Source organism: Garra rufa, chromosome 22 (assembly GCF_049309525.1).
Source record: "Garra rufa chromosome 22, GarRuf1.0, whole genome shotgun sequence".
Lineage (NCBI taxonomy): Eukaryota > Metazoa > Chordata > Actinopteri > Cypriniformes > Cyprinidae > Garra > Garra rufa.
In genome coordinates, this window is record NC_133382.1 from 37581861 (window position 1) to 37594013 (window position 12153).

General features: G+C 33.3%; 1 protein-coding gene across 1 annotated transcript in view; it reads right to left on the reverse strand.

Moving 5' to 3' along the window:
• Positions 1 to 11937, reverse strand: part of c22h10orf90 (chromosome 22 C10orf90 homolog) — a 24735-nt gene extending 12798 nt beyond the window's left edge. The window contains exons 1-3 of the mRNA XM_073827948.1: positions 11846 to 11937; positions 8690 to 9255; positions 2847 to 2919 (exon numbers count right to left, since the gene is read on the reverse strand). Of these exons, the coding sequence (XP_073684049.1) occupies positions 2847 to 2919; positions 8690 to 9247 (631 nt within the window). The 5' untranslated portion in view covers positions 9248 to 9255; positions 11846 to 11937. The remainder of the gene's footprint in view (positions 1 to 2846; positions 2920 to 8689; positions 9256 to 11845) is intronic.
• Between the last annotated feature and the right edge of the window lie 216 nt (positions 11938 to 12153).

Below are 12153 nucleotides of genomic sequence, written 5' to 3' on the forward strand. Positions count from 1 at the left end.
TGCACTTTTCTCCAGAATCAAAGCAGAATTCATCACTTTTCCATCAGGCAATCTACAGACAGGGGATCTGGCAACACAGTGTGATCCAGAGCGACAGACAGCAAGTGTCTGTCATTGACCTTTAGTTACTCATTCTGTGTTTACAACCGGAGAACGGCCTTCACACACACACACACACACACACACACACACACACACACACACACACACACACACACACACACACACACACACACACACACACACACACAGATCAGCATGGCACTCAAGTCCTGTCAGAGTCACCCACCATCTGGAGCCTCTGAGAAAGATGAAAAAAAAGGAAATGAGGGAGAAATTCCCAAACATTTGTGTTGTAAACACTCAAGGAGGAGTAAGTGCTCTCCGTTCCTGCATCGCTGCTTCCCTCCTCCTCCTTCTCCTTGACTCGGTCCTGCTCTCACGGCTGTAATTACGTTGACGCTGCGGCAGCATCATTATACGCTCGTCACCCGCTGACAGACCCGCCAGAAAAGATCCCCGCAGCAGCAGCAGCAGGAGCGCTGAGAGGATGACGGCACTGAGGGAACCACTGCGTGAGGCTGAAAACCTAATGCTGCTCTGTCCCAGACTCCAACCAATCTGCTTCTGAACCAAAACCAGACCAAACTGTCTTCCCTTGACTCCAAACAATCTGTCCCTGGCTGCAAACAACATGCACCGCTACAACAAACTCATCACAGACTCCAAAAACTCTTACCTCTGATTCCAAACGCTTAACATTGACTTCAAAAACCCTTGAGGTGACTCCAAACAATCTTTATGTAAAGTAAAACAATTTAATTTAATGAAACTATGAAGAGATCAGATTCAGGTCTCTTTGTTGTTGTTGTTTTATACTGAAGCACAATAAAAAAATGAAGTAATTAAGAAAGATTATATCTCACTTTCTCAGTCTTTCTTTTTTTTAAAGAAAGGTTTTAAGTCTGTTCCTAAGGCAAAACTTGAGTTTCAAGAAAGTCAAATCTTTTAACTTGAAATAGCTTCAAGTATGTAAGTGTTACAAGCAAAAAATTTATAAATAAATAAAACAAAACTTTTGTAATAAAAAAAAAAAAAAGAAAGAAACTTTTGTAATGCATTTTTGAGGCCTGTTTTACAACAGTGTTCTTATGGGGAAAAATGCTCAAATTTTCAAATAAAATATACATTAAATGTCTGAAATTGTATTTATTTTTTTATTTATTTTTAATGGAGATTTTAATAATTTACCTTAGGTAAAACCTTAAAAACCTCCTAAGAAAGGTCTTAAGTCTGGTAAGGCAAGACTTGAGTTTAAAAAAAAAAGTAACTAATTTAATAATGTAATGCAGTAGTGCAGTTTTGAAAGGTCTGATTTACAAAAATGAAATTTTTAAATAAAATAAAATAAAAATAAAAATAAAATAAATTAAATATATTAAAATAAATTAATTTAATGAATTTATCTATTTTATTGTTTGTTTGTTTGTTTGTTTTTTTGAGATTTTAGAAATGTACCCTTAGGTAAAACCCTAAAAACCTCTTTAAAAAGGTCTTAAGTCTGTTGTTAAGGCAAAACTTGAGTTTCAAGAAAGTCAAATCTTTTAACTTGAAATAACTTCAAGTATGTAAGTGTTACAAGCAACAAATTCATAAATAAACCAAAACTTTTGTAAAAAAAAAAAAAAAAAAGAAAAAAAAAAAAAGAAAAAAACTTTTGTAATGCATTTTTGAAGCCTGTTTTACAACAGTGTTCTTATGGGGAAAACTGCTCAATTCTCAAATAAAATATACATTAAAGTCTGAAATTGTATTTATTTATTTTAAATGGAGATTTTAATAATTTACCTTAGGTAAAACGTTAAAAACCTCCTAAGAAAGGTCTTAAGTCTGGTAAGGCAAGACTTGAGTTTCAAGAAACTCAAATCTTGAAATAACTTCAGTATGTGTTACAAGATTAAAAAAAAAAAGTAACTAATTTAATAATGTAATGCAGTAGTGCAGTTTTGAAAGGTCTGATTTACAAAAATGAAATTCTCAAATAAAATAAAATATAAATTAAAATAAAATAAATTAAATATATTAAAATAAATTAATTTAATGAATTTATCTATTTTAGTGTTTTTTTTTTTTTTTTTGAGATTTTAGAAATGTACCCTTAGGTAAAACCCTAAAAACCTCTTTAAAAAGGTCTTAAGTCTGTTGTTAAGGCAAAACTTGAGTTTCAATAATGTGTTACAAGATAAAATAAAAAAATAAAAATAATTAATTAATTAAATTGAATATATTTATTTATTTAATTTTATTTTTGAGAATTTTTTTTTCTTTTGTATTAAACATTTTACAAAAGTGGGAGGAACTGCTTAAAATCTCAAAAAAAGGAAAAAAGTATATTAAATACATTTAATTTATTTATTTAGTTTAGTTATTTATTTAAATTGTCCTATTGTTTTGTTTTGTTCTTGTTCTTTGCCTTTTTTCTACACTTATGGACATGATGTAATCATACAATAACAAATAGAATATCCCTGAAATAGCAAATGCGACTCAAACTGCTCCTATTAAAAATCATTACTGTATCTCAGAGTATCACAGAACACTGATTATTTTATGTACTTTTCCAATAATGCCAGTTTGTTCTTTTATTTTGTTTTCATAGTGCAACTTTAGAAACATTAATGCTAAGCACAACTTGGATTCCTGCATAAAGCAAGTAACTGAATTCACTGAAGATGGTATTTCATACCGCCAGTGTGTAAAGCTCAAACCTGAAACCTACAAACATAATTCACCAGTCCCCTCTGCCAAGCTGTTCATTCAGAAATGTTATATTAGCCAATACACACCATTTGGTCTTGGTCCATTAAGTTTGGCAGGAGCGCTGAGCAACACTGGAGTGATGGGAGACTTCAGTTTCTGCTGGAAGAACACAAGGACTTTAGTTGTAGAACAGACTGATAATGTGAATGTGATCGCATTAGATAACAACTATGTGTTTGTTACACATTAGTAGAACATGCTAACTCTTTTAGTTTATAAATGCACTCAAAATACACTGAGCAAAAATTATGATTTAAGAGCACATGCCAATTGGTTTGATATTTTCTTAACTCATTCAATGACATTTTAGACACTTCAGGTTTGACTTGAAGGAATAGTTCACCCAAAAATGAAAATTTGTTGAAAATTTGCTCACTCTCAGGTCATCCGAGATGTAGATGAGTTTGTTTCTTCATCAGATTTGGAGAAATGTAGCATTACATCACTTGCTCACCAATGGATGTGAATGGGTGCCGTCAGAATGAGAATGAGTCCAAACAGCTGATAAAAACGCCACGATAATTCACAAGTAATCCACACCACTCCAGTCTATTAGTTAACATCTTGAGAAACCATCTGTGTGTTTGTAAGAAACAAATCCATCATTAAGGCGAGACACTGCTGAATAAAAAAATAATTAATAATAATTATAATTAATAGTTATCGCCTTACTTACTCAGTTGATTGATTACATTGATAATTGCAAACTTTTTTGTATTACAAGTTTGCATTATTTAATGAAATTTGCACTTATCTGAATACATTTCTAGTACAAAACTGTAAACACTGGATGAAGTCAGTTTCAAAATTCTTGTTTAATTTTTTCGACATATTATAGTCAAAAGTTTTTACAGAAGGAATTTTGTCACTCCATAATTCATATAGACAGGAATAAAGATGTAAAGTTTGGTGTGTGTAAGTGATACTGAAGTGGAGATTTATGGCTCAGTGTTGCATAAAAATATGTGTTGTAATTGAAATCTATTGACACAAATAGATAAAGTGCTATAAAAGAAACACTTAACAGTGTCTTTTGGATGTTTTCTTTCCCTAGTCTGAAAAAACACTTCATAAAAAAACAAAAAGCCCAAAATCTCAAACTTGACAGGTGCATGAAAAAACTGTGTTTTTGCCTGCAGTGTCTCCCCTTAAGACATTTTTAACTTCAAATCATTGCTTCTGGCCAAAATATTGAGTCTAGTTGATAATCCATAATATTGCTTCCTCCTGTGAAAGAGTTGTCTAATCTGAATCAGGAGAGAAATTTGCATAGATCAAGCATTGTTTACAAGCCAAAACAGTCTAAAATAAACATTGTATGTGGATAGATTTTAATGTGAGAGGACAACAGGAGTGTAGGAAGTGTTTTATATATTACAGACTCATATTTTGGCCTGAAGCGATGGTTTGAAGTTAAAACACTTCAATGAAGAATTTGTTTCTTACAAATATGCCACCTTTTGGCATGATAGATGTTTTTTTTTCAGCTGTTTGGACTGCCATTCTGACGGCACCCATTCACTGCAGATGATTCATTGCTGATAAAGTGATGGAATGTAAAGTAAAAACATATCCACAGTTGAAGTCAAAAGTTTACATACACCTTGCAGAATCTGCAAAATGTTAATTATTTTACTAAAACAAGGGGAATCATACAAAATGCATGTTATTTCTTTTTATTTAGTAGTGACCTGAATAAGATATTTCACATAAAAGATGTTTACATATAGTCCATGAGAGAAAATAAAAGCTGCATTTATAAAAATGACCCCATTCAAAAGTTTACATACACTTGATTCTTAATACTGTGTTGTTACCTGAATGATCCACAGCTGTGTTATTGTTTAGTGAAAGCTGTTCATGAGTCCCTTGTTTGTCCAGAACAGTTAAACTGCCTGCTGTTCTTCAGAAAAATCCTTCAGGTCCCACAGATTCTTTGGTTTTACAGCATTTTTGTGCATTTGAACCCTTTCCAACAATGACTGTATGATTTTGAGATCCATCTTTTCACACTGAGGGACTCATATGCAACTATTACAGAAAATTCAAATTCTCACTGATGCTTCAGAAGAAAAAAATATGTATTAAGAACCGGGTGTGAAAACTTTTGTAATTTAAAGATAAGAGTAAATTTAACTTATTTTGTCGTCTGGGGAAAATGTAAGCAATGTCTTTAGCTTCTGAAGGGCAGTACTAAATGAAAAAATATTATATTTAGGCAAAATAAGAAAAATGTACACATCTTCATTCTGTTCAAAAGTTTTCACCCCCCAGCTCTTAATGCTTTGTGTTTCCTTCTGGAGCATCAGTGAGCGTTTGAACCTTCTGTAATAGTTGCATATGAGTCCCTCAGTTGTTCTCAGTTTGAAAAGATGGATCTCAAAATCATACAATCATTGTTGGAAAGGGTTCAAATACAAAAAAAAAATGCAGGAAAACCAAAGAATTTGTGGGACCTGAAGGATTTTTCTGAAGAACAGCAGGCAGTTTAATTGTTCATGACAAACAAGGGACTCAGAAACAACTATCACTCAAGAAAAAACACGGCTGTGGACCATTCAGGTGACAAAGTGTTAAGAAATCAAGTGTATGTAAAGTATTTTTCTAAAGGACAAACAAGGGACTCATGAACAACTGTGTATACAGCTTCTATGTAAAATATCTTACTCAGGTCAGTACTAAATAAAAAAAAAATGACATGCATTTTGTATGATCCCTCTTATTTTGGTTAAATAATTTACATTTTGCAGATTCTGCAAGGTGTATGTAAACTTTTGACTTCAACTGAACATCTTGGATGGCCTGAGGTTGAATAAGTTGTCAGCATATTTTTCTTTAAGTGTCCAAACACTGCTGAAACTTAAACACAGAATGACTGAAGCGAAAAGATAGAAAGATTTGAGCGGTTTACAAATGCTTTTGGATTGGTTTCTATCCTCTAGGCCCTGCGGCACTGTTGTGATCCTGTTGTTGGCTCAGATGCGGTTGGATCTATTCGTTCCTAAATCTGTACCGAATGGATCCAAGCACCTGCTGACAGAGCGGTTTTATCTCGACTTCACGCAGCACCCAGACAGCCACTGAAGTTCACGTACTTGACAGACATCCAGAGATTTCTCTCTTTTCCTCCTTTCAGTTTCCTATAGCTCTCTCTCTCTTTCTGGCATCAGCTGGCACTACGGTAAATCAGGTCTGAGAGCTCGACTGTTCATTTCCGGGGTTTGTTCCCAGTTGAGGTGAGAGTGATTGTTGTGTGGTGTACAGCGGTGGCAGAAGAGTCTGAAACTCTGAAGGCTTTTATCTCCAACTGGATGACTCAATTGCTCTGAACTTGTGGGCAAAAAAGTTTTATACTGTACAGTTTGTGTGATACAGTGTCTTACAGAAGTCTCACAGATCACTTTTTATTACATTTTAATCTTATTTTCATTTAAATACAGCAGCATTCTGAAATTTAAAAAATGAACGCTGAATCTAAATGATTTAATGGATATCTGATAGTTAGATTACTATGCAAGAACAATTTTCCTCTCCACAGAGCAGATAAGCCATTATCAAGGGACACTTTAAAAGCATTCAGAAAGTAATTTATAACTCAAACTCTCTTTGTCAGAAGTAAATATTAGAGTACTGTGTAGTATACTGGACAGTCTTTTCATTTAAGTCGCTAACCTTAAATATGAGCAATAGTCTAGTGATGCTTGCCTTAGCATGCACCATTATTGATAAATATGTTAGTACAGTAGTGCATTGTTCTTAGTTGACCTCATTATGTTGCATGTCTAATTCTGCAAGTGGCATCTAGTCTCAAAAGGTTGTGCAAAGATGTCTTTTGGTAGTCCAGGCTAATGAAAAAATCAGGCCATTTAAAATAAAATAAAATAAAATAAACAATTAGAAAAAGTTTTTTGTACAAAAATAAACAATAATACATATATATTATGTATTAATAAAATTAAAAATGCATCAAATGCATTTGAAAAACAGCTATTCTTACAGTATAAATAAATATATAAAATGTAAACGAATAAATAAAAATATACAAAACATAAATAAAAGCAAAGCATATTAATGCTTCAAATACATTAGAAAAATATGAAAATGTTTTCTGAAAATGGAAACATGGTATAAATAAATAAATCTAGAATAATAATAATATTAATTATAAAAAAATACAAATACATAAACAATATAAAAATAAAATTAATAATCAAAATATTAAAAAAAATCTTCAAATGCATTAGAAAAAAGTTTTCTCTATTAAATAAATAAAATAAAAAGTAAACAAATACAACTGTACAAAACATAAATAAAAGCAAAAATATTAATGCTTCAAATACATTAGACAAATATATAAAAAAAAGTTATCTGAAAACAACTTGTCACAGTTCTGTCTGTTTGTCTACTTGGTTTCTCCCTTTGTCTCCCCCTGTCAATCTGTCTGCTTTGGTTTTGCCCTCGTTTGTCCTGATCCCCGTCACCTGTGTTTAATGATTAGTTCCCCTTTATAAGTCTGTCTGTTTCTTGAGTTTACTGTCGACAGATAAATGTGATGCTTGTAATGTCTCTGAAAATGTTGAGCATGTCATTTTATGGTGTAAAAAATATAATGTAGAGAGGAATAGATTACAAAATAAAATATATGAACTGGAGAGAGAATGGAGTTTGTTAGGGATTCTAGGGACGTGGGAGGAAACGAGGGAAAGTAGCAGAGCAGTGTTTACATTTCTTAAAAATACAGGACTAGAGGTAGAAATATAAGCAGGATAATGCAATCATGTGTTTTTTTTTTTTGAACTGAAGAACATAAAACTTTGATATTACACACCCCGGTACAGTAGGTGGCGATATGCACCTATTTAAGTTGGTTGCGACCCGCCAAAAAACAGAGAGAGAGAGAGAGAGAGAGAGTTTACTGTCGGTCTTTATTCGTTGTTAATGTTACGTGTGTGGATGTTCCTGCCTGTTTACTCTAAGAAGTTATTGAATATAGTGTTTATTGTTTACCTCGTGTCTCGTCCGTCCAGCACCAACTCATAACACAACTCTTATGGTATAAATAAATACCTCTATAATAATAATAAAATGAGAAAATAAATACAAATAAACAATGTTAAAATAAAATTACAATAAAAATATTGTGAAAAATCAATAGTTATTTATATGCATTAGCAAAAAGTTCTCTGTATAAAAAAGAAATACATAAACAGTTAAAATAAATAACACTAACAATAATAAAACTAAATAGATAAATATGTATATAAATATATAATACATAAATAAAAACTAAAGTTGTATTAGTAAATAAAAGGGAAAATGCTTTAAATGCATTTGAAAATTATCTAAAACAACTCTAATGGTATAAATAAGTAAAAATAATAATAAAATAATTTAAATATTAAAAATAGTAATGTAAAAGTAAACAAATACATAAAAATATACAATACATAAATAAATGCAAAAATTTAAAAACGCTTCAGATGCATTGACATTTTTTATGGTAAAAACATTTTATGGTATAAACAATAAATAAAACTAAAACAGAATAAGAATAATAAATAAGAAAACAAACAAAAAAATAAAATAAAATTACTACAAAAAATAAAATCTTCAAATGCATTCGAAAAATCTGAAAACAAAATTTTGAAAATAGCTCTTACATTTAAATAAATAAATTATAAAATTATTTAAATATATTAATAATAAAAAGTAAACAAATATATAGAAATATGCAAAACATAAATAAAAACAAAGTAAAAAAAAAACGCTTTAAATGCATTAGAAAATTCTAAAAAGTTATCTAAAAATAGTATGCCATTCTAAACTTCCTTATGTGACATCATTTCCCTTTCCTGTTATTCTTTCTCACCTGGTACTTGCTGTTTTTATGGCTTTTGTCAGTGATGTCCGTCAGTATCACGCGTCTTTGTATGGGCAGCCAGCCAAAGCGAACCGGAGCAAGAGCGCAGAACTGAGCTTTTTCTGCAGCGGGAGCAGCTTTAATGTGAACTGACTCCAGGCTGCTCGAGGAGCTTTCACACACACTAGGACAGACGCTAGGGGTCTGATTCCTCCAACGGAGAGAGGAAACATCAGCACACTGCAGGTTACTTCCCGCTGCCTCATTCGGAAGAACGGGCATTGATAAAGTCCTGTCCGCAAACGGAGGTATTTGATTCTGAAGCCGACGTGATTGGAGTCTCTCCAGCGTCTGAAGCCATTTGTCCATCCTGCCACCCTCTATGCAGCTCAGCGGACGAGCTCTGCGAGTGGGCTCATTCATCTGCGCCGCGGGGCCCTCGTAATAACCTCGCTCTCCAGGCCTCCTCCATGATGAGGACCTGCGAAGGAGACTCGTGCTGTTTTTGCCAGCTGCACCACGGGGCTGAAGTAGCTGCCGCCAGCCCTCAGGCTTCACGTCCTCCATAATAAACTCTGAGAAAGACATAGAAAATGGATCTTAAGGGGATAGTTCACTCAAAAAAGAAACTTTGCTGTTCATTTATTCAGCCTCAAGCCAGGATGTAGAAGACTTATTTTCTTTACTAGAACAGTAAAGAAGTTTTTAGCTGAAACTGTGGACCTTGGTGGTGCATAAGACACAAGTTGCCTGTTTTTGAGAATAAAAAAAAATTAATAGCCATGGCTTATGATGATATATTGAGGTCTTATGAAGAGAAACAATCAGTTTGTGCAAGAAACTAAACATTATTTACAACACTATTACCTCAAATGGGGCAATCCGGATATTTTCCACAAACTGATTCTTTTGAACAGTTAGTTTCAATTAACTGGCTCAGTTCACTCGTTCTTTTATGTAACCTATACATAATTATATTATTAAAACACCCAATAATGATGTGAAACATGGATGTTTTACATCTCTAAAGCATATAGAGTGAATAAACTAGTCTTCATCAACTCACTTTTTTTAAACAAACCATTAGAAACCATAAAAAATCACTTATTAAAATGAATGAGTGACTTCCAGATGTCTAAAAGTGAGTTTTGATTGAGTAACCTGTAGATCTGTGCTGCTTGAGCCACGAACTGATTCAGTGATTCAGTCCAATCTGGTGAACTGATTCATTCAGTTTACTAAAAAGAACCAATTCAAAAAAGAATGATTAATTTAGCCCCTTTATTCAAGTAAAAGATCAGTGAATGAATTAATTCATCATAGGATCATATAAGCCAGTATTTTGGCTCATTTTGAGTCGGAGTGACTGTCAGATGTCCAAAAGTGAGTTTTGATTGAGTAACTTGTAGATCTGTGCTTCTCAAGCCACAAACTGATTCAATGATTCAGTCCGATCTAGTGAACTGATTCAAAGAACCAGTTTAATAGAACGATTAATTTGTGAACCAAACATCACTCCGACTGTTTACCTAAACTATACCTCAATATAACTTACCTCAATATATCGCCAGAAGCCACAAGCATTAATTGTGTTGCCTAATATGCTTTTTTATCTCAAAAAATGACAGCATTTGACTTGTATTTTATTAATTACCAAGGACCACGGTTTCAGCTAAAAATCTTCTTTACTGTTCTTTGAAGAAAAAAAAATCATGTTGGATGGCCTGAGGGTGAACTGTCACTTTAAGAACAAGAAAGCACATCCTAAATTAGTTCTGTACACTATTTTTTTTTTCTCATAAAATGAACATACAAGCATGTCTACCCCTAAAAAAATACACTAATAGACCTTAAAACATCAATTCTCTGAGTTACCTCAGGCAAACGGGGAAATCCAAATCTTTTCCACAAACGGATTATTTTGGACAGTTATTTTCAATGAACTGGTTGTATTCACACGTTCTTTTATGTAATCATCCAATGATGTAACATATACTCAATTATATTATTAAAGCACCCAGTAATGATGTGAAACATGGATGTTTACAAGTCTAAAGCATAAAATCTTCATCAGCTATTTTTTTTTACATAAACCACGAAAAACCATTAAAACTTTATTTTTGCCCCTTCAAGTGAATAAGTGGATCACTGAATTAATTAATTCATCATAGGATCATATCAAACAGTATTTTGGCTCATTTCGAGTCAGAATGACCCTCAGATTTCCAAAAACTGATCTGTGCCGTTAGAACCGCGAACTGATTCAGATGATTCAGTCTGATCTGGTAAACTGGTTCATTCAGTTCACTAAAAAGAACTGATTAAAAAAATAATGATTCATTTCGCCCCTTTATTCAAGTAAATGAGTGGATCACTGAATGAATTCATTCATAAGGATCATATAAGCCAGTATTTTGGCTAATTTTGAGTCGGAGTGACTGTCAGATGTCCAAAAGTGAGTTTTGATTGAGTAACTTGTAAATCTGTGCTGCTCAAGCCACAAACTGATTCAGATGATTCAGTCCAATCTGTTGAACTGATTCAATCAGTTCACTAAAAAGAACCAGTTTAACAGAATGATTAATTTGTGAACCAAACAACACTCCGGACTGTTTACCTAAACTATAGATTAATAATGTTCAGTTTCTTGCACAGACTGATTGTTTTGCTTCATAAGACCTTAATATATCGTCAGGAGCCACAAGGATTAATTTTTTTGTTGGCTGATATGCTTTTTTATTCTCAAAAATGGGCAGCCTTTGCCTTGCATTTTATGAATCATCAAGAAGCACGGTTTCACCTAAAAATCTTCTTAACTGTTCTATGATGAAAAAAATCATGTTGAATGGCCTGAGGGTGAACTGTCACTTTAAGAACAAGAAAGCACATCCTAAATGAGCTCTGTACACTATTTATTTTCTCATAAAGTGAACACACAAGCACGTCTACTAAAAAATACACCAAAACATTTTAAAACATCAATTCTCTGAGCTGCTTTCAGATTTTTCTATTGCTTTTGGCAAACAGCTTCATAGATTTTGTTACAGTGACGTCCTAATTGAGCTCAGACTGTTTAGTCAATACAATCCCACACAAACACGCTCCAAAAACGCCAATACTCAACAAGCTGACATGACAGTGTGCACAGTAAGCAGAACAGTTTACCTGTGTCACACGGCTCTGAAGAGGACGACACAATCTGACTTCAAACGGCAATAGCAGTGAGACAATCCCAGCTTTCCTTCCATGTCTCTATCTCGCAGTGTGAAGAGGGGCCGCTGGTGCCGTCTCCTCTCAGCCATGAGTATAAATGTGTGTGCTAGTCTGAATGAACAAAAGACTTACAGAAAGACTTCTATTTTTCACTGGGAGAAAGATGTGTGTGTGTGTGTGTGTGTGTGTGTGTGTGTGTGTGTGTGTGTGTGTGTGCGTGCGTTTGCTCGCAGCCAGAAAATACCCCCTTTTTCAACCTG